The 23,850-nt window shown below is 43.6% G+C and overlaps 1 protein-coding gene across 1 annotated transcript in view; it reads left to right on the forward strand.

The window, feature by feature from the left end:
• LOC143782308 (NFX1-type zinc finger-containing protein 1-like) overlaps positions 1-23,850 on the forward strand; it is a 495,771-nt gene that overhangs the window by 355,458 nt on the left and 116,463 nt on the right. The window contains exons 15-16 of the mRNA XM_077269631.1: positions 3,582-3,727; positions 4,550-4,660. Of these exons, the coding sequence (XP_077125746.1) occupies positions 3,582-3,727; positions 4,550-4,660 (257 nt within the window). The remainder of the gene's footprint in view (positions 1-3,581; positions 3,728-4,549; positions 4,661-23,850) is intronic.

Consider the following 23,850-nt stretch of genomic DNA (forward strand, 5'->3'; position numbering starts at 1 on the left):
GCCGGTGGGAGAGAGGCCCTGGGAGATGGTCGGGATGGACTTTGTGGTGGGTTTGGTCAAGTCTCGTGGCTGTACCATCATTTGGGTTATCACTGATCATTTTTCTAAAATGGTGCATTTGGTGCCACTTCCATGGCTACCTTCTGCACGGGCCTTGGCAGCGTTCATATAACATCTTCCATCTACATGGTATGCCAGACAAAATTGTCAGTGACCAGGGTCCCCAGTTTGCGTCTCTGTCTTGCACATCGGTGCCCCGCTCCGACCTTTGCTCCTGGCGACTTGGTGTGGCTCTCCGCCCGTAACATCAGGCTGCGAGTTGAGTCCACCAAGTTTGCACCTCGCTACTTGGGCCCTTTCAAGGTCCTCGAACAGGCTATTCCTGTGGTCTACCGTTTAGCCCTTCCGCCACACCTGGGTATCACCAACACCTTTCATATGTCCCTCTTGAAACCCGTATACATGTCCCGGTTTTCCAAGTCATCTGCCGGGACATCGGGATCGTCTACGGACGATTACGAGGTGAACGCTATTTTGGGGTGCAAGGTGGTACGTGGCAAAAAATGTTATTTGTTGGACTGGAATGGTTATGGTCCTGAGAGCCTGCTGAGCACATTCGGGCTCCGCAGCTCATTGCTGCCTTCGAGCAGAGCGAGGTCCAAGGAGGGGGGCCCTAGGAGGGGGGGTAATGTTAGGGGTCGAGTTTCCACCTCTGCACAGGGGGAATCTCGGGCCATCTCCGCTGTGGTCTCCCATTCTTCTCCAGCTGCAGTGCAGCCTGCTCAGCGGAGACATCGGTCCCAGCGTCTCGCTCAGTCTGACTCTATGCAAAGGGTTACTGCTGCTTTTCCAGCTTCTGCCATTGAAGGCAGTGCTGGGCAGCGGCGAGCAGATGCTTTTGGGACTAAGTCCTGCTTTTCCCCTTCTGAGCATGCCCAGGGTAAGATCTCTCATTGGAGATCGAGGGTCACATGCTTAGATACTGCAGCAAAACCCATTGGTTCTGCAGGAAGGTCCTGAAGGTGCTCAGGCTCTGTGGCAGCCTCTCATTGGTCCTTCTAGGAAGGTCCTGTACTTACTGCAGCTATAAAAGGTTTGCATGGTCGCACGGCCATGCGCTAGTATCAAATCTAAGTTATGTGCTTTGCGCCAGTGTGGTTACGTTTGTATGTGTTCAGGGACCCGGCTGAAATAAGCCTCTAGAATACCGGCACCTCCGGTGAAGAGATTGTATGATTGCGTAACCACCAACTGCTATCTGCTCAGCAGTCGCTGTGTACTCCTGTGAGGTTAACAGGATACAGTGCTTTCTTTAGGCGACTCTGTAACAGAGTTTGCTTCTACCGCCATATAGGGCCGCCATTTGCCAGCAGCAGGTTCTCTCCTGCGAACGCACCAAATAACATCTCTCTATTTACTCGGTGTGTTCCGTCATCCCTAACACATGGGATAGTCAGAAGCAATGTCAGAGATCAGTAATCCAGGAAAACGAACGAAGTAATGCACGGAAAACAAGATAAACACGATGCAATCCGGGCACACACTCTAGAGGTCACGCACACAGACTGAAGCAGAACGTACAGCTGACAAAGAAACTCAGCTAAGAGTGAGTATAAATACCCCTCCCATCTTGAAAGAGAGGCCAACAACATTAACCCTGAGAAGACAGGACATTAGCCATGACAGAAATGATTAGAACACCCAGGTGACTGCCTTTCACCCTCCCTCCTATTAGATCTCTCCCTAACTAAATCCCCACCTAACAAACAAGTTATCTCTTCACAATCTTCAGCTCTTAAAAGAGCTTTTTAGAATGAATAACGCTCACCATAAACTCCTATCTCTCTCCCTATGCTACTTTCACTCTCCCTATGCTCAAACTATGCTCTCCCTACGCTTTCCTGGCTGCAATGTGTGCAAGATGGCACCAACAGCCTTTTAAATAGTCCTTATAACGCTGGAAGGCCAGCCAATCACAGTAATGCCACAGCAAAGATAGCGCTGGCATTCCTGTGATTGGCAAGCCAGCCCGGCATGTTCATTGGCTGAAAATAAAGCACCAAACATGCTGGGCGGGTCACTCGAGGTGAATACCTAATTACTCGCTGAGTAACGAATAGTCCGAATACCATACTATTCGTGCGAATAACAAATAGTGCCTAATGTATTTGCTCACCACTAATTACTCCATGTGTACAAGATCAGAACCACCATCAGCACATGAATGCAGCAGCAAAACTACCATTAGTACATGAATAAGTCACCAAGCTTAGTACAGAGATCAATTATAATGTCAGATCAACCTCATGTATAATTGTATCACATGAACCTACAACTCCCAGTATGTCTTTAACAATGGTAAGGAGATACTGGGAATTGTTATCAGCCATCATCAGACTGTGGACCATACAGGAACCAAAGTATTGATGAGATGCAGGAAGGATTACAAATGAATATTTACATCCACGTACTTTATAGGTGACATCTTCTGTGATCATTCCCATCCCTTTTGTCTCTATGTAGTACATATGCCATCATGAGATTTCATTCCCACAGCTCGTCTCTGTAAACTTCCCTCTTTTCCGTCTTCAGCAGCACATCTTGACATGGCGCCCTTCAAATAAAAGTATCATTATACTGTCCCATAAATAAATATATCTCCCATGCTGCACCCCTGAATAAATAAATGTCCCTTACTGTGCTTCCTGCAGAAAATATCTCTCCCACACCGCCTCTTTCTATAATATCCTCCCCACACTGCCCCTCTCCATAATATTCTCCCCTCGCTGACCCTCTCCATGATGTTCCTCCAACACTGCCCCTTGCCGTAATGTCCCCCCACTCTGCCTGTCTCCATAATGTCCCCCCCCACACACACACACAACTCCTCTCTGTAATATTCCCCTCACACAGCTTCTCTCCATAATGTCGACCCACATGGCTCCTCTCTGTAATATCCCCCACACACAGCTCCTTTCCATAATGTTGCCCCACACAGCTCCTCTCTGTAATATTTCCCTTCACACAACTCTTCTCTGTATTATTTCCCCCCCACACAGCTCCTCTCCATAATTTTATCCCTCATATAGGTCCTCTCTGTAATATTACCCCCACACAGCTCCTTCCTGTAAAACCCCCCACACAGCTCCTCCACATAATGTCCCCACACTGCCCCTCTCCATAATATTCCCCTTCCTTCCTCCTCCCACAACACGATTGTATAATTTTCGACTTCTCCTGGAGTGATTACTTTTTCAGGTGTGTCCTTGCCTGCGCTGTTCTGCCAGTGACGGCATCAGTGTGATGAGGTTACAGCGTGGTGTGATGACCTCATCACACTGATGCACGGGGGCTGAGAGCGCTGCTCTGCTCCAGTCCCGACACCAAAGTGTCACGTCTGGAAGGCTCGAAAACGGTTAAATATAGGGAGGTGGGAACCGGAGTTTCCCGGTTCTCTGTGGGCTGCACAGCATCCTTTGGCGAGCTGTATGTTATGCAGGCCTGACTTATGGTTTTGGTTCTTACTTTGTCATGGATAAAGAAACATTCTTTAATTTATGTTGTATTTCACCTCCATTTAGGTGCAGCCAGGTGTAGAAAGTTGTTGCAAAATGTTCAGCCTAAAATTATAATAGTAGAAGAAGCAGCTGAAGTTTTAGAGGCTCACATCATTACTGCACTTAATTCCAACTGTCAACACCTTATTCTCATTGGAGACCATCAACAGGTATGTTCTGAAAAATGGATAATATACGTATACAGTATAGTAAAGTAATTGACCACATCGTCAAAACATTTTCTTAATGTGCCCAGGGTGAGGAGAGTAAAAAAGGGATAATCTCCTATATGGGTGGCACTGATCCTCCACATTGGGCACTGGTCTCCACTTCTCTCCTGGCATCAGCATCATGTGACTACTACACCTGTTCATCTGCAGTCTTCACATTCCGTCTGAGCTGTAGGAAATATTTATTGTTTTATGCACGGGGAATGTGCTGCTCACACAGAATGTGAAGGTTACAGCTGATCAGTGGATGTTTATTGACTGTAGCGATCAAGTGATAACCCACACCAGATACTGATGCCAAGACAGCTGTGGAGACACGGTACCCAGTGTGGAGGAGTATCCTTTTTTATTTCTTCCATCCTGCGCACATTAAGAAAATGTTTGAAAGTGGTGGACAACCCCTTTAAAAATAAATTTAAAAAATATAAAAAAAAAAAAATTTTACTTTCATAATTTGACTCCTAAACTCCTAATTTGAACCCTAAACTAGGTAGTGCAGGGATTCATCTGAGTAGTAAAGGTAGTCACAGCTCATCTATCTGACTGTTTACACACACTGTCTTTTTTTTTACTTTTATTTATTTTTTTCTCAGGGGGAGTTAATAGTTCCTTGCACTTTTAATGATAATTCTATTGTATGTATTGTACATGTTGCATACTGGCAAAAGGATTTATGGAAAATTGTAAATGAAATTGTGCAAATAGGACTTTATTTTCAATTGTACGCTGACAAATTTTAATATGACGTATTGTCCCTTTCAGCTCCGTCCAAGATCCGCAGTATATGAACTGGCAAAAAACTTTAATTTAGAAGTATCAATGTTTGAAAGACTGATCAGAATGAAAATTCCATATGTGCGCTTGGACTGTCAGGTAAGAGTTTATATTGGAGACTGCATTTAGAGGGTTTAACCCTTTTCCTGCTGCCCAATGTCTAAAGATGTGGTGCAGTTCCAGACACATAAAGACGAATTTGCCCAGGTATACTTTAACATATTGGAGATACTGTAAATAAAGTGCCTATTTCCAGTTCATAGTTTGCCTTTGCATATTCTGGAAAGTAAAATGTTTTATCATAAAGAAATATATTAGTATTATATAGTTTAGAAATGGTTACCAAATGTAAAGTTCTCCTAATGGGACTAAATAAATAATCCCCAAAAAATAAATATACAGTATTTTGTGGTTTATAAGACGCACCCCAAATTTTGTGGAGAAAATTAGGAAAAACATTTTTTTTTTATAAAAATGCGGTGCACTCTGGGAAAATGGCAGCTGGGTGATGGTGCATGCGCAGATGGAGATCTTGGCGTTGAAATCTCATCTCCCGAGATCTAGGCGCGGAGCCCCTGCACCACCGAACACTCCCTCATCCCAGTCTGAGGCCTGTAGCAACACGCTACTCTTGCCTCCTCAAGCAGCGACTCTGGTACCTTGCTCCACCGCGGCCGGTAAGGTATATGTTGTGAATTTGCTTTTTGCTCCCTCTAGTGGTTACTAGTTTTTTGACTCTGGTTTTTCTGTCATTCCTTTTATCCGCACCTATGTCGTTAGTTAGGGGTGTTGCTATATAAGCTCCCTGGACCTTCAGTTCAATGCCTGGCAACGTAGTTATCAGAGCTAGTCTGCTGTGCTCTTGTCTACTGATCCTGGTTCCAGTTATATCAGCTAAGTCTGCCTTTTGCTTTTTGCTATTTGTTTTGGTTTTGTATTTTTGTCCAGCTTGTTCCAAATCTATATCCTGACCTTTGCTGGAAGCTCTAGGGGGCTGGTGTTCTCCCCCCGGACCGTTAGACGGTTCGGGGGTTCTTGAATTTCCAGTGTGGATTTTGATAGGGTTTTTGTTGACCATATAAGTTACCTTTCTTTATTCTGCTATCAGTAAGCGGGCCTCTCTGTGCTAAACCTGGTTCATTTCTGTGTTTGTCATTTCCTCTTACCTCACCGTCATTATTTGTGGGGGGCTTCTATCCAGCTTTGGGGTCCCCTTCTCTGGAGGCAAGAAAGGTCTTTGTTTTCCTCTACTAGGGGTAGCTAGATTCTCCGGCTGGCGCGTGTCATCTAGAATCAACGTAGGAATGATCCCCGGCTACTTCTAGTGTTGGCGTTAGGAGTAGATATATGGTCAACCCAGTTACCACTGCCCTATGAGCTGGATTTTTGTATTCTGCAGACTTCCACCTTCCTCTGAGACCCTCGCCATTGGGGTCATAACAGTTTGCCAGGCCAGTATTAAATGTTTAATGCATTGCAGAAGAGGGATTATAAGAAAGAAGATTCTGAGTTTTTTTTTTTTTCTTCTTCCCCTTTACCTCAGAGTGGCTATGCTTGCTGCAGACATGAATGTCCAGACCTTGATTACAAGTGTGGACCAGCTGGCTACTCGTGTGCAGGGCATACAAGACTATGTTATCAGAAATCCTAGGTCAGAACCTAAAATACCGATTCCTGAACTGTTTTCCGGAGACAGGTTTAAGTTTAGGAATTTCGTGAATAATTGTAAATTGTTTTTGTCCCTGAGACCCTGTTCATCTGGAGATTCTGCTCAGCAAGTAAAAATTGTTATTTCGTTCTTACGGGGCGACCCTCAGGATTGGGCTTTTTCGCTGGCGCCAGGAGATCTGGCATTGGCTGATCTTGATGCGTTTTTTCTGGCGCTCGGTTTACTTTATGAGGAACCCAATCTTGAGATTCAGGCAGAAAAGGCCTTGCTGGCTATGTCTCAGGGGCAGGACGAGGCTGAAGTGTATTGCCAAAAATTTCGGAAATGGTCCGTGCTGACACATTGGAACGAGTGTGCACTGGCCGCTAATTTTAGAAATGGCCTTTCTGAAGCCATTAAGAATGTTATGGTGGGTTTTCCCATTCCCACAGGTCTGAATGATACTATGGCACTGGCTATTCAAATTGACCGGCGGTTGCGGGAGCGCAAAACCGCAAATTCCCTCATGGTGTTGTCTGAACAGACACCTAATTCGGTGCAATGTGATAGAAAAACCGCAAATTCCCTCATGGTGTTGTCTGAACAGACACCTGATTTAATGCAATGTGATAGAATCCTGACTAGAAATGAGCGGAAAATTCATAGACGCCGGAATGGCTTGTGCTACTACTGTGGTGATTCTACACATGTTATCTCAGCATGCTCTAAACGTATAGCTAAGGTTGTTAGTCCTGTCACCGTTGGTAATTTGCAACCTAAATTTATTCTGTCTGTAACTTTGATTTGCTCACTGTCATCTTATCCTGTCATGGCGTTTGTAGATTCAGGTGCTGCCCTGAGTCTCATGGATCTCTCATTTGCTAAGCGCTGTGGTTTTACTCTTGAACCATTAGAAAATCCTATTCCTCTTAGGGGTATTGATGCTACACCATTGGCAGCAAATAAACCGCAGTATTGGACACAGGTTACCATGTGCATGACTCCTGAACACCGCGAGGTGATACGTTTCCTGGTTTTACATAAAATGCATGATTTGGTTGTTTTAGGGCTGCCATGGTTACAGACCCATAATCCAGTCCTGGACTGGAAGGCTATGTCAGTCTCAAGTTGGGGCTGTCGTGGTATTCATGGGGATTCCCTGCCTGTGTCTATTGCTTCTTCTACGCCTTCGGAAGTTCCGGAGTATTTGTCTGATTATCAGGATGTCTTCAGTGAGTCTGAGTCCAGTGCACTGCCTCCTCATAGGGACTGTGACTGTGCTATAGATTTGATCCCAGGCAGTAAATTTCCTAAGGGAAGACTGTTTAATCTGTCGGTACCTGAACATACCGCTATGCGTTCATATATCAAGGAGTCTCTGGAGAAAGGACATATTCGTCCGTCTTCTTCCCCTCTTGGTGCGGGATTCTTTTTTGTGGCAAAAAAGGACGGATCTTTGAGACCTTGTATTGATTATCGGCTTTTAAATAAGATCACTGTCAAATTTCAGTATCCTTTACCGCTGTTGTCTGACTTGTTTGCCCGGATTAAGGGTGCCAAGTGGTTCACCAAGATAGACCTTCGTGGTGCGTACAACCTTGTGCGCATTAAGCAAGGTGATGAATGGAAAACCGCATTCAATACGCCCGAAGGTCATTTTGAGTACTTGGTGATGCCTTTTGGGCTCTCCAATGCGCCTTCAGTTTTTCAGTCCTTTATGCATGACATTTTCCGGAAGTATCTGGATAAATTTTTGATTGTTTATCTGGATGATATTTTGGTTTTTTCTGATAATTGGGATTCGCATGTGGAGCAGGTCAGGTTGGTCTTTAAAATTTTGCGTGAAAATTCTTTGTTTGTCAAGGGCTCAAAGTGTCTCTTTGGTGTACAGAAGGTTCCCTTTTTGGGGTTCATTTTTTCCCCTTCTGCTGTGGAGATGGACCCAGTCAAGGTCCGAGCTATTCTTGATTGGACTCAGCCCTCGTCAGTTAAGAGTCTTCAGAAGTTCTTGGGCTTTGCTAACTTCTACCGTCGTTTTATCGCTAATTTTTCTAGCATTGTGAAACCTTTGACGGATATGACCAAGAAGGGCTCCGATGTAGCTAACTGGGCTCCTGCTGCCGTGGAGGCTTTCCAGGAGTTGAAACGCCGGTTTACTTCGGCGCCTGTTTTGTGCCAGCCTGACGTCTCACTTCCCTTTCAGGTTGAGGTGGATGCTTCGGAGATTGGGGCAGGGGCCGTTTTGTCGCAGAGAGGCCCTGGTTGCTCTGTTATGAAACCTTGTGCCTTTTTCTCTAGGAAGTTTTCGCCTGCCGAGCGAAATTATGATGTGGGCAATCGGGAGTTGTTGGCCATGAAATGGGCATTTGAGGAGTGGCGTCATTGGCTCGAGGGTGCTAAGCATCGTGTGGTGGTCTTGACTGATCACAAAAATCTGATGTATCTCGAGTCTGCTAAACGCCTTAATCCGAGACAGGCCCGCTGGTCATTGTTTTTCTCCCGCTTTGATTTTGTTGTCTCGTATTTACCAGGTTCAAAGAATGTGAAGGCCGATGCTCTTTCTAGGAGCTTTGTGCCTGATGCTCCTGGAGTCGCTGATCCTGTTGGTATTCTTAAAGATGGAGTTATCTTGTCAGCTATTTCTCCGGATCTGCGACGTGTGTTGCAGAGATTTCAGGCTGATAGGCCTGAGTCTTGTCCACCTGACAGACTGTTTGTCCCGGATAAGTGGACCAGCAGAGTCATTTCCGAGGTTCATTCCTCGGTGTTGGCAGGTCACCCGGGAATTTTTGGCACCAGAGATCTGGTGGCCAGGTCCTTTTGGTGGCCTTCCTTGTCAAGGGATGTGCGGTCATTTGTGCAGTCCTGTGGGACTTGTGCTCGAGCTAAGCCTTGCTGTTCTCGTGCCAGCGGTTTGCTCTTGCCCTTGCCTGTCCCGAAGAGACCTTGGACACATATCTCCATGGATTTCATTTCTGATCTTCCGCTATCTCAGGGCATGTCCGTTATCTGGGTGATATGTGATCGCTTCTCCAAGATGGTCCATTTGGTTCCTTTGCCTAAGCTGCCTTCCTCTTCCGATCTGGTTCCTGTGTTTTTCCAGAACGTGGTTCGTTTGCACGGCATCCCTGAGAATATTGTGTCAGACAGAGGATCCCAGTTCGTTTCCAGGTTCTGGCGATCCTTTTGTAGTAGGATGGGCATTGATTTGTCGTTTTCGTCTGCTTTCCATCCTCAGACTAATGGACAGACGGAGCGAACCAATCAGACTTTGGAGGCTTATTTGAGGTGTTTTGTCTCTGCTGATCAGGACGATTGGGTGACATTCTTGCCGTTGGCTGAGTTTGCCCTTAATAATCGGGCTAGTTCCGCCACCTTGGTTTCGCCTTTTTTCTGCAACTCTGGTTTCCATCCTCGCTTTTCTTCGGGTCATGTGGAGCCTTCTGACTGTCCTGGGGTGGATTCTGTGGTGGATAGGTTGCAGCAGATCTGGAATCATGTGGTGGACAACTTGAAGTTGTCACAGGAGAAGGCTCAGCGCTTTGCCAACCGCCGCCGCGGTGTGGGTCCCCGACTACGCGTTGGGGATTTGGTATGGCTTTCTTCCCGCTTTGTTCCTATGAAGGTCTCCTCTCCCAAATTTAAACCTCGTTTTATTGGGCCTTACAAGATATTGGAAATCCTTAATCCTGTATCTTTTCGTCTGGATCTTCCTGTGTCGTTTGCTATTCACAATGTATTTCATAGGTCCTTGTTGCGGCGGTACATTGTGCCTGTAGTTCCTTCTGCTGAGCCTCCTGCTCCGGTGTTGGTTGAGGGCGAGTTGGAGTACGTGGTGGAGAAGATCTTGGATTCTCGCCTCTCCAGGCGGAGGCTTCAGTACCTGGTCAAGTGGAAGGGCTATGGTCAGGAGGATAATTCCTGGGTGGTCGCCTCTGATGTTCATGCGGCCGATTTAGTTCGTGCCTTTCATGCCGCTCATCCTGATCGCCCTGGTGGTCGTGGTGAGGGTTCGGTGACCCCTCACTAAGGGGGGGGTACTGTTGTGAATTTGCTTTTTGCTCCCTCTAGTGGTTACTAGTTTTTTGACTCTGGTTTTTCTGTCATTCCTTTTATCCGCACCTGGGTCGTTAGTTAGGGGTGTTGCTATATAAGCTCCCTGGACCTTCAGTTCAATGCCTGGCAACGTAGTTATCAGAGCTAGTCTGCTGTGCTCTTGTCTACTGATCCTGGTTCCAGTTATATCAGCTAAGTCTGCCTTTTGCTTTTTGCTATTTGTTTTGGTTTTGTATTTTTGTCCAGCTTGTTCCAAATCTATATCCTGACCTTTGCTGGAAGCTCTAGGGGGCTGGTGTTCTCCCCCCGGACCGTTAGACGGTTCGGGGGTTCTTGAATTTCCAGTGTGGATTTTGATAGGGTTTTTGTTGACCATATAAGTTACCTTTCTTTATTCTGCTATCAGTAAGCGGGCCTCTCTGTGCTAAACCTGGTTCATTTCTGTGTTTGTCATTTCCTCTTACCTCACCGTCATTATTTGTGGGGGGCTTCTATCCAGCTTTGGATAGATCCTTCTCTGGAGGCAAGAAAGGTCTTTGTTTTCCTCTACTAGGGGTAGCTAGATTCTGCGGCTGGCGCGTGTCATCTAGAATCAACGTAGGAATGATCCCCGGCTACTTCTAGTGTTGGCGTTAGGAGTAGATATATGGTCAACCCAGTTACCACTGCCCTATGAGCTGGATTTTTGTATTCTGCAGACTTCCACCTTCCTCTGAGACCCTCGCCATTGGGGTCATAACAGGTATATTCGCTTTATAAGACACACCCCCATTTTCCCCCCCAAATTTGTGGGGAAAAAGTGCGTCTTATAATCCGAAAAATACGGTAATTAAGCAAAAAAAACAACACAGAGCTATAACAGAAAAAAATATTTTAAATCCATGACTTAAAAAAATTAATTTACATAATTTATACCTATACATTAAACCTAACTTATTGATGGTGAATGGCATTCAAAAATGAGCTTTCCAAGGGACACTGTCAGCACAGAATAAGGGTATGTGCACACGTTTCAGATTTGGCTGCAGATTTTTCTGCACTAAATCTACAGCTCTTGGCAGAAAACGCAGGTGCGTTTTTTGCACGTTTTTGATTCGCTTTTTGCGCATTTTGATGCGGTTTTTGATTTTTTTTTATGCGTTTTTGTATGCGTTTTTGAAAGCTAAATAAAGAACGATAAAAACAAAAGATTTGTGATGTTATTTCTTGTCTAACCTCCTCTTTTACATTTGTCCAATGCACACTCCATTACACACAGATAGACAGATAGATAATAGATAGATATATAGATAGAAAATAGATAGATAGATAGATAGATAGATAGATAGATATATAGATAGAAAATAGATAGATAGATAGATAGATAGAAGGAATGAGATAGACAGATAGATAGATAGATAGATAGATAGATAGATACAGTAGATAGAAGGAATGAGATAGATAGATAGATAGATAGATAGATAGATAGATAGATAGATAGATAGATAGATAGAAGGAATGAGCTAGATACATAGATGACAGATAGATCTATAGATATAGATCTATACATAGATCGATATACACTCACCGGCCACTTTATTAGGTACACCATGCTAGTAACGGGTTGGACCCCCTTTTGCCTTCAGAACTGCCTCAATTCTTCGTGGCATAGATTCAACAAGGTGCTGGAAGCATTCCTCAGAGATTTTGGTCCATATTGACATGATGGCATCACACAGTTGCCGCAGATTTGTCGGCTGCACATCCCAAAGATGCTCCATACAAGGCAGGATGGATCCATGCTTTCATGTTGTTTACGCCAAATTCTGACCCTACCATCCGAATGTCGCAGCAGAAATCGAGACTCATCAGACCAAGCAACGTTTTTCCAATCTTCTACTGTCCAATTTCGATGAGCTTGTACAAATTGTAGCCTCAGTTTCCTGTTCTTAGCTGAAAGGAGTGGTACCCGGTGTGGTCTTCTGCTGCTGTAGCCCATCTGCCTCAAAGTTCGACGCACTGTGCGTTCAGAGATGCTCTTAGGCCTACCTTGGTTGTAACGGGTGGCGATTTGAGTCACTGTTGCCTTTCTATCAGCTCGAACCAGTCTGCCCATTCTCCTCTGACCTCTGGCATCAACAAGGCATTTCCGCCCACAGAACTGCCGCTCACTGGATTTTTTTTCTTTTTCGGACCATTCTCTGTAAACCCTAGAGATGGTTGTGCGTGAAAATCCCAGTAGATCAGCAGTTTCTGAAATACTCAGACCAGCCCTTCTGGCACCAACAACCATTCCACGTTCAAAGGCACTCAAATCACCTTTCTTCCCCATACTGATGCTCGGTTTGAACTGCAGGAGATTGTCTTGACCATGTCTACATGCCTAAATGCACTGAGTTGCCGCCATGTGATTGGCTGATTAGAAATTAAGTGTTAACAAGAAGTTGGACAGGTGTACCTAATAAAGTGGCCAGTGAGTGTATATTATTTATCTATTATCTAGGACCCTTGACGCGGGTTGGCAGCTTAAATATTGTGGCCATAATATCAACCAATACCTTGCATACATTGTTATGTTTTTGGTGCACTGTATATTTTTCCAGGGTGCGACTGGGCCCTAGATGGCTCTCTACACTGTGGCCTGTGTTCACACAGGATGCATCATGGTTAGCCCGCTATACATATGACGTCATTAATAGGCTTTGCACCATATACTTTGCATTCCTGTGTGAACATGCCACATACAGAATATTTTTTGCACGGGTGCTGCAAGCGGCCAATTCCTGATTGTAGGATGGCTGCATTAGTATTATTTGCACCTGTGTATTTGCTATCTCTACTTGGGCCTGGTGCACCCTGGTTAGTGCAATTGTTGGAGGCCTTGAACAGGTAAGCATCTCTGCCTTTGTTCTGGTGTTTTTTCATCGGCAACAGTTACATTAGGAGTCCAGGCAGTCTGCGCTTGCTGTGTCTGAGGTCTCTGCTGCCACTAAGTACTCCAAACAAGGTCCTAGTTGTTTCCCCTGTCCTGGGACAGGTACCTGTATGGTAGGCAGCTTGAGCCGTACCTACTGGGGGTCTCCGCATGGTGACTCCAGGCTCCAGGGTGCTGCTGTATCACAGGTGTGAATGGGCAACGCCAGTTTAATCCTATGCTCTCCGGTTCTGCTCTGTGTCTTAGAATTTCCACAAAAGTCTCAGGCTCCCGATACCCAGTTTCTGCGCACTGACTCCTTGGAGGCCTACTCGTAGCCTCCTTGAGTCTTGTATCTTCTCTCTGGTCCTTGCTTGTCTGTCCTTGCTCACAGACTCCCTGTACAGACTGAACTGCACTCACTGGTCTCCTGGGACCAACTGATCTTTATCCTGGGACCAACTGATCTTTATCCAGGGAAGCTGCCCTAAAACAGGGTTTTGAGCTCCTCCTCCTGGCCTGGATTTGGAAGGTGTTGTGTGTGTGATAACCTGCTAAAGGGAATTTTACTTGTCTCTACACCACTACTGTGGTACCCAAACTCCGGGAGTGCCACATATCTATCTACCTATCTATCTATCTATCTATCTATCTATCTATCTATCTATCTATCTATCTATCCAATATCTATCTATAGATAGATAGAAGGAATGAGATAGATAAATATATAGATAGATCTACATATAGCAAGATCTATATATCTATATATATAATTGTCTAAGGGTTTTTCCGTCTGTCTGTCTGTCTGTCTGTCTGTCTGTCTGTCTGTCTGTCTTTCTGTCTGTCTGTCTGTCTGTCTGTCTGTCTGTCTGTCTGTCCTGGAAATCACTCCATATAAGGTATGGTCTACAAACAGGATACCTTATATGGAGTGGTCGGCGGTTTGTAGACCATACCTTATATGGAGTGGTCGGCGGTTTGTAGACCATACCTTATATGGAGTGGTCGGCGGTTTGTAGACCATACCTTATATGGAGTGGTTGGCGGTTTGTAGACCATACCTTATATGGAGTGGTCGACGGTTTGTCGGGCGGCCTCGACCAATCAGAGATGGGCACAGCATGGCGACGATGATGTCATAATGGTTGCCATGGCGACGATGATGTCATAAAGGTTGCCTCGACCAATCAGCGACGGGCACAGTCTGCCGCGAATCACATACTACGGGGACATGCATATTCTAGAATACCCGATGCGTTAGAATCGGGCCACAGTCTAGTATATATATATATATATATATATATATATATATATGAATAGATAGATCTATGTATCTATCTATAGATATATGTATGGATAGATATATCTATGGATAGATGTAGATAGATATATGGATACTTAGGCTACTTTCACACATCAGTTTTTTTCAGTCAGGCAGGATCCGGCAAATTTTTGAAAAAACGGATCCGTTGCAAATAGTGAAAAACTGATGCAACTGATCCGTTTTTTTTTTAGAGAAAGAGAATGGAAAATGTGCATGACTTGAATGGAAAAATGCATGAAAAACCAGATTCGGAGTCCGGATTCATCATTTCACATCTCAGTTTCATACGTTTTTCGCCGGATCAGTCGCTGGGCGTTTTTTTGCCGGACAGAAAAAACGTTCCTCTGTTCCTTTTCTCAGTCTGCTGGAAACAGCTTTTCTTATGGATCTGGCAAAAAACGGATGAAATGTGTGGCCATCAGGCGCAATCCGGCGCTAATACAACTCTATGAGAAAAAAACGTATCTGTTTTTTTCAAAACTCGCTGGATTGTGCCTGACGCCAAAAACCTGATGTGTGAAAGTAGCCAGATAGAATATTCATAGTTATATCTATAGATATATCCATAGATATATAATAGCAAGGCCGATGTTGATTAATGAACATGTTTAATTTAAAAAAAAAATGGCGTGGGCCCCCGTGCAATTTTCTACGCCAGAGTGCGAAACCCGACGACTGGGGGCCAATATTTGTAGCCTGGGAAGGGGGTTATACCCATGGCCCCTCTCTAGGCTATGAATATCAACCCGCAGCTGTCTGTGTAGCCTTTACTGGCCATTAAAATAGGGGGACCCTCCAAAAAAATGATGTGGGGTCCCCCTATATTTTATAGCCAGAAAGTCTACGCAGGCAGTTGCCGGCTGATATTCATAGCCTAGAGAGGGGCCATGGATATTTGCCCCCCCCCCCCCCCGGCTACAAATACTAGCTCCCAGCCACAGCAGAAATGGCGCTGTAAGATGCGCCAACTCCGGCACTTAGCCCCTCTCTTCCCACTCCCCTGTAGCGGTGGGATATGGGGTAATAAAGGGTTAATGTCACCTTGCTAATGTAAGGTGACATTAGGCCCGGTTAGTAATGGAGAGGCATCAATAAGACGCCTATCTATTACTAATCCTATAGTAGTGAAACAGTAAAAAAAAACACATACTTACCATACTCGATCGCCTGCAAAAAATTAAAAATAATAAACCAACCGTATACTACCTTTCCGCCGTAGTCCAATTAATAACGAGTGTCCCACAACGATCTCCCCTATAGAACAGTGACATCAGGCAATATCACTGCTCTATAGGGCCTCCAGTGACACACTGACAGGAGAAAATTGCTCCTGCAGTGCATCACTGAAGAGGTTACCTGAGTTCAGGGTCTCACTTTATGGCATTTTCCCACACAGCAGTGCTACAAGTGAGAATAGGAACTATTTCTCACAGCGGCGGAGGAATACATTGCGGAAGGATACCTTCCGTCATTGTATTACTGGAGCCCCTGGAGAGCGGTCGCATCATCGGCAGCTCTCCACAGGAGATCATCGTGGGACACTCGTTTTAATTGGATATCTGCGGATCAGGGAGTATATTGTTTGTTTATTATTTTAATATTTTTTACAGGTGAGCAATGGCTTCGGGATCAAGGTGATTGGTGAGTATGTACTCTATGTTATATGTACTGTATGTCTATATGTATGTGTAGTATGTTGTATGTTCTATATAAATTCTATACCTCAATGTAAGATTTGATTATCTAATATGATCTCGTCCCTACAAGAGTTAGGTTGGATCGTCAACTTCGAAAAGTCCAGGCTGAATCCAGAAACTGTTCAAATATACCTAGGAATCCAGCTAGACTCCGTAAGTCAGAAATACTTCCTCCCACAGTCAAAAAGATTGACTATACAATCAAAAGTGTCAGAGGCAATGGAAAACCCACACATGACACTAAGGAAAGCTATGTCCTTACTAGGATCATTATCCTCATGTATTCCAGCTGTGCTGTGGGCTCAATTTCATACCCGTCCATTACAGTATGAAGTATTATCGGTTCAGGGAAAAGAAGGACATCTGGAAAGTAAACTAACTCTTTCCAGGGATGTCATAAAATCCCTTTCCTGGTGGCTAGATATGGAGCACCTTTCAAAGGGTGCACCATGGATAATAGACCCTTCTAAGGTAATTACCACCGACGCCAGCCCCATGGGGTGGGGTGTCCATATGGAGGATAGTCTGGCCCAAGATATCTGGGATCAGACCGAGTTAACATGTTCTTCCAATTGGAAAGAACTAAGACCGGTAGAATATGCCTTAATTCATTTTCTTCCACAGATTCGAGGAGCACATGTAAGGGTTTTCTCGGACAGTTCCACCACAGTGGCATATGTGAACTGTCAAGGTGGTACACGGTCAGGAAGTCTGATGACCATAGCAGCAGACATCTTCCAGCTAGCAGAGACTCATCTTGCATCCCTAACAGCCCTACACATCAGAGGTGTAGCAAACATCAAAGCAGACTACCTCAGCCGAAACATGTTACGCCAAGGGTACTGGACCTTAAACAGAACCATATTCAGAATGATAACAAGAACATGGGGTATAACACAAGTAGATCTGTTTGCCACAAGAGACAACAGACAAGTAAAAAGGTTCGCTTCCCTGAACTTCATGGATCATCCAGACATGTTGGACTCTCTTCACCACCCTTGGAAGTTCAAACTGGCATATGCCTTTCCTCCGAAGTCTCTGATTCCACTAGTGATCAGAAAAATCAGGAGGGAACGAGCAAGAGTAATCCTCATTGCACCCTTTTGGCCAAGGAGACCATGGTTTTCTTGTCTCCAGACCATGTGTCTATGCGACCCGTGGATTCTTCCATCAAACAAGGAGCTGCTGTTCCAGGGCCCCTTTTTCCACCCGCAAGTGAAAGGTCTTCACTTGACAGCGTGGAATTTGAGAGGCAACTATTAAGTTCAAGGGGGTTTTCTGTGGAACTAGTAAACACCCTTTTACTAAGTATAAAAAGATCTAACACCCTAATATATAGTAGAGTATGGAATAAATTCTTAAACTTTTATACAGTACTGTTCACTAGGCAAGTTCCCGTGACACCTATTCTAGAGTTCTTACAAAAGGGCCGAGAATTAGGGTTATCGGTAAACACCTTAAGAGTTCAAGTCTGGGAGCCCTATATGGATGCAATATAGCAGCTAATAGGTGGATCTCCAGATTTATAAAGTCTTGTGAACGTAGTCACCCGGTCCATATTCCCCGTCTTCCTCCGTGGGATTTAAATCTAGTACTGGAGGCCTTAACCGGCTCCCCATTTGAGCCACTGGATTCCATACCTCTAAATGTCCTAACATATAAAGTAGCCCTATTGGTAGCTCTAACCTCAGCCAGAAGGGTTAGCGACATCCAGGCCCTATCAGTAGACCCACCTTTCTTACTAATATTTCAAGATCGGGTAGTCCTAAAACCAGACCCCTCATACCTCCCTAAGGTGGCATCCACCTACCACAGATCACAGGAAATTTTTCTCCCTTCCTTTTTTGATTCCCCCGTAACAACATAAGTTCCACACCATAGATGTCAGAAGAGCTATCCTGACCTATATAGAAAGGTCTCAGACTTGGAGGCAGAGTAGGGCTCTGTTTGTCTCCTTTCAGGGCCACAAGAAAGGACATGGGGGTCACAAAAGCTACCATATCTCGGTGGATCAGAGAAGCTATCTGCTTGGCCTATACATCAAAAGGCGAGATTCCTCCAGTGGGTATAAAAGCACATTCAACACGAGCCATGGCTTCCTCCTGGGCAGAACACGCAGATGTACCAATCCATTTATTATGTAAGGCCGCAACCTGGTCAACACCTTATACTTTTTACAACCATTATAGACTTGATCTATCTATATCTTCTGACCTGACCTTTGGTAGAGCTGTCCTTAGTACAGTAATCCCACCCAGATAATGGCTCTCTGAAAATCTCTCATGTGGGGTGCTGTTGTTGCGAAGGGTAAAAAGCCGGATTACTTACCGGTAATGCTCTTTTAATGAGTCCACGACAGCACCCATTTACTACCCTCCCAAGTTAGGCACAATTTCCTTCTTTTAAACTCACCAATAATGGTTGTATAGAGTTAAAGACTTTTGTAATTGCTGATTATGAGTTAATACTAAAACTTTGCGGTTCCCTTTATACTCTGAAAACTAAACTGAGGAGGAGAGGGGACTGCCTCCTTTTATTCTGTAGGTTTCCTGTTCCTATGGGCGGATCCCTCTCTCTCATGTGGGATGCTGTCATGGACTCATTAAAAGAGCATTACCGGTAAGTAATCCGGCTGTTTTTGAACATAATTTTTTTTTTGTTAGGAAGTTATAAGGGTTAAAAGTTGACCAGCGATTTCTCCTTTTTCCAACAAAATTTACAAAACCATTTGTTTAGGAACCACCTAAAGTGACTTTGAGGGGTCTGTACGATAGAAAATAGCAAAAAATGATACCATTCTAAAAACTGTACCCCTCAAGGTGCGCAAAACCACATTTAAGAAGTTGCTTCAGGTGCTTCACAGGAATTTTTGGAATGTGTAAAAAACATTTTACTTTTTTTTTCACAAAAAAATTGCTTTAGACCCAAATTTTTTTTCACAAGGGTAACATGAAAAGAGACCACAAAATTAGTTGTGCAATTTCTCCTGAGCATGCAAATACCTCATATGTGTGGGAAAACCACCATTTGGGCGCACGGCACAGCTCGGAAGGGAAGGAGCACCATTTGACTCTTTGAATGCAAAATTTGCTGGAACAAATAGTGGAAGCCATGCCACGTTTGGTGAGCCCCTGATGTACAGTACAGACCAAAAGTTTGGACACACCTTCTCATTTAAAGATTTTTCTTTATTTTCATGACTATGAAAATTGTAAATTCACACTGAAGGCATCAAAACTATGAATTAACACATGTGGAATTATATACTTAACAAAAAAGTGTGAAACAACTGAAAATATCTTATATTCTAGATTCTTCAAAGTAGCCACCTTTTGCTTTGATGACTGCTTTGCACACTCTTGGCATTCTCTTGTCTTCCAACAGTCTTGAAGGAGTTCCCAGAGATGCTTAGCACTTGTTGGCCCTTTTGCCTTCACTTTGCGGTCCAGCTCACCTCAAACCATCTCGATTGGGTTCAGGTCTAGTGACTGTGGAGGCCAGGTCATCTGGCGTAGCACCCCATCACTCTCCTCCTTGGTCAAATAGCCCTTACACAGCCTGGAGGTGTGTTTGGGGTCATTGTCTTGTTGAAAAATAAATGATGGTCCAACTAAACGCAAACCGGATAGAATAGCATGCCGCTGCAAGATGCTGTGGTAGCCATGCTGGTTCAGTATGCCTTCAATTTTGAATAAATCCCCAACAGTGTCACCAGCAAAGTACCCCCACACCATTACACCTCCTCCTCCATGCTTCACTGTGGGAACCAGGCATGTAGAGTCCATCCGTTCACATATTCTGCATCGCACAAAGACACGGTTGTTAGAACCAAAGATCTCAAATTTGGACTCATCAGACCAAAGCACAGATTTCCACTGGTCTAATGTCCATTCCTTGTGTTCTTTAGCCCAAACAAGTCTCTTCTGCTTGTCGCCTGTCCTTAGCAGTGGTTTCCTAGCAGCTATTTTACCATGAAGGCCTGCTGCACAAAGTCTTCTCTTAACAGTTGTTGTAGAGATGTGTTTGGTGCTAGAACTCTGTGTGGCATTGACCTGGTCTCTAATCTGGGCTGCTGTTAACCTGCAATTTCTGAGACTGGTGACTCGGATAATCTTATCCTTAGAAGGAGAGGTGTTATGATCCTTAGTGGCTGAGGATCACAGATCTGACCAGCTAAGTAACTGAAATAGGACAAGCTCTAGGGAGGTGGTAACTGGACTGACCGCAATCCTGATCCTATCCAATACACACTAAAAGTAGCCGTGGAACGTTACCTGAAATCCTAGACGTCTCGTCACGGCCTGAGAAACTAACTACCCCTAAAGAGAGAAAGCAAAGACCTCACTTGCCTCAGAGAAAATACCCCAAAGATATAGAAAGCCCCCCACAAATAATAACGGTGAGATAAGGGGAAAATACAAACGTAGAAATGAAACAGATTTAGCAAATGAGGCCCGCTAATCACTAGATAGCAGAAGATAGATAGGAAACTGCGCGGTCAGTAAAAAACCCTATCCAAAATATCCACGCTGAGAGTTCAAGAACCCCCGCACCAACTAACAGTGTGAGGGGAGAAACTCAGCCCCCTAGAGCTACCAGCAAGCGAGGAAATCACATATTAGCAAGGTGGACAGAACTCATCATAAACAAGAAACACATTAAACACAGATGAGCAAAAAATGAACAAACAGAAACTTAGCTTCTCTTGGAGAGACTGGTAACGAATGTAGTCAGGGGAAATCAGAATAGCACTGAATACATTGACAGCAGGCAACAACTGAAAGTCCAGGTGAGCTAAATAGGGAACCAACTAGCAGATGACGAGACAGCTGAGCTAGCCACGGACCCGCAGAATGACAAAAAGAGCCACCAGAGGGAGCCCAAAAACAGCACTCACTCAGTACCACTCATGACCACAAGAGGGAGCCCAAGAACAGAGTTCACAACAGAGAGGTGACTCTTGGTGTTCCTTTCCTGGGGAGGTCCTCATGTGAGCCAGTTTCTTTGCAGCGCTTGAAGGTTTTTGCAACTGCACTTGGGGACACTTGCAAAGTTTTCCCAATTTTTCAGACTGACTGACCTTCATCTCTTAAAGTAATGATGGCCACTCGTTTTTCTTTACTTAGCTGCTTTTTTCTTGCCATAATACAAATTCTAACAGTCTATTCAGTAGGACTATCAGCTGTGTATCCACCAGACTTCTGCACAGTCCCAACCCCATTGATAAGGCAAGAAATCCCACTTATTAAATCTGACAGGGCACACCTGTGAAGTGAAAACCATTTCCGGTGACTACCTCTTGAAGCTCATCAAGAGAATGCCAAGAGTGTGCAAAGCAGTCATCTAAGCAAAAGGTGGCTACTTTGAAGAACCTAGAATATAAGACATATTTTCAGTTGTTTCACACTTTTTTGTTAAGTATATAATTCCACATGTGTTAATTCATAGTTTTAATGCCTTCAGTGTGAATGTACAATGTTCATAGTCTTGAAAATACAGAAAAATCTTTAAATGAGAAGGTGTGTCCAAACTTTTGGTCTGTACTGTACTTAAACAGTGAAAATCCCCACAACTGACACCATTGTGGAAAGCAGACCCCTCAAGGAATGTATTTAGATGTGTGGTGAGCACTTTGAACCCCCAGGTGCTTCTCAGATATTTATAACGTTGAGCCGTGAAAATAAAAAAAATCACAATTTCCCCACAAAAATTTTATTTTAGCCCCAAATTTAGCATTGTCATAAAGGTAACATCAGAAATTGCACAAAACAATCTGTTGTGCAATTTCTCTTGAATACGTCGATACCCCATGTGAGGGAGAAAACTACTGTTTGGGCGCACGGCAGGGCTTGGAAGGGAAGGAGCGTCATTTGACTTTTTGGATGTAAAATTTGCTGGAATCATTAGCTGACGCCATGTCCCGTTTGGAGAGGCCCTGATGTGCCTAAACAGTGAAACCCCCCACAAGTGACCCTATTCTGGAAACTAGACCCCTCAGGGAATGTATTTAGATGTGTGGTAAGCACATTGAACCCCCAGTTGCTTCACAGAAGTTTATAATGTTGAGCCATGAAAATTAAAAAAAATCACATTTTCCTCACAAAAATGTTATTATAGCCCCAATTTTTTTATTTTCACAAGGATAATAGGAGAAATTGCACCATAAAATTTGTTGTGCAATATATCCTGAGTACGCCGATACCCCATATGAGGGGGAATACTACTTTTGAGGCACAGTGCAATGCTCAGAAGGGAAGAAACGCCATATTGGAGTTTAGATATTGCTGCAATGGTTTGAGGGTGCCATGTCATATTGGCAGAGCCCCTGAGGTGCCAGAACAACAGAAACCCCCCATATGTGACCTCATTTTACAAACTACGCTGTCCAATGAATTCAACTAGGGGTGCAGTGATCATATTCATAGAAACATAGAAAGGTAGAGTTGGAAGGGACCTCAAGGGTCATCGTGTCCAACCCCTGCTCCATGCTGGATTCACTAAACCATCTCAGACAGATGTTTGTCCAGCCTCTGTTTGAAGACATCCATTGAAGGAGACCTCACCACCTCTCATGGCAGCCTGTTCCACTCATTGATGACCCTCACTGTCAAAAAGTTTTTTTTATAATATCTAATCTGTATCTTCTCTCTTTCAGTTTCATTCCATTGCTTCTCTTCTTTTCATGTGCAAATGAGAATATTGATGAACCCTGTAAACTGTGACATCCCTTCAGATATTTGTAGTCAGCTATTAAGTCTCTTAGTATCAAGGAGCTGTAATAATACCTTTGGTAGTATTTATTTTATCCCATATAGCATCACCAAATATACATCAGCAAGAAAAAAGAATGCCAGGACTAGTATTATATCACGTTAAAAAAGTTCAAAACCATTATTGAAATTACTATATTAAAAATATATATGTTTAAAATCCAAAGACCAGACACTTAAAAGATGGTGGGTGAGACAATGGGGGTATTTATATACAAATATGTGAATATAAGGTTTTAATCAATTCAGGTAAAAATATATCATATACAGTATTTACTCACATATATATACTGTACGTGTATGCGCTAGTTCCAAAGTGCATTAGTAAATAGATAAATAAATTAACAAAGCTCCCAGAGAGTTAAATATTCCTGCTATCATTTTATACAAAATTAGAAAACGTATACATATATTTTAGTAAGTATTATGATAGATTATATTCAAAGAGAAAAACAGACTGGTATTGAATCTACACATAGTATATACTGTATGTGTAGATTTAATGCCAGTCTGTTTTTCTCTTTGAATATAATCTATAATAAAAATATGAGTAAATATATGATAAATGTTTTAACTGAATTGGTTAAAACCTTATTTTCACATATTTGTATGTAGGTCTTTTATTAAATAAAAATACTTCACGTAACACTAACTATGATACCTTACAAATAAAACACAACAGAACAAAACATAAGAACCAAACTGCAATCGGACACAAATCACAAAGAAATAAATCAGAAACGGAAACAAAATGGAGAAAGTTCATGACCTACAAATCATGGACAGGAAAGAAAAAATTCAAATAAAATAAAGAAAAAAAAACGAAATAACTATAACTACATGAATACCATGTAAAATAATAAATAATAAATAGCATAAAATCAGGTAAGACCTCGGCCCA

This window comes from Ranitomeya variabilis, chromosome 6, assembly GCF_051348905.1.
Source record: "Ranitomeya variabilis isolate aRanVar5 chromosome 6, aRanVar5.hap1, whole genome shotgun sequence".
Lineage (NCBI taxonomy): Eukaryota > Metazoa > Chordata > Amphibia > Anura > Dendrobatidae > Ranitomeya > Ranitomeya variabilis.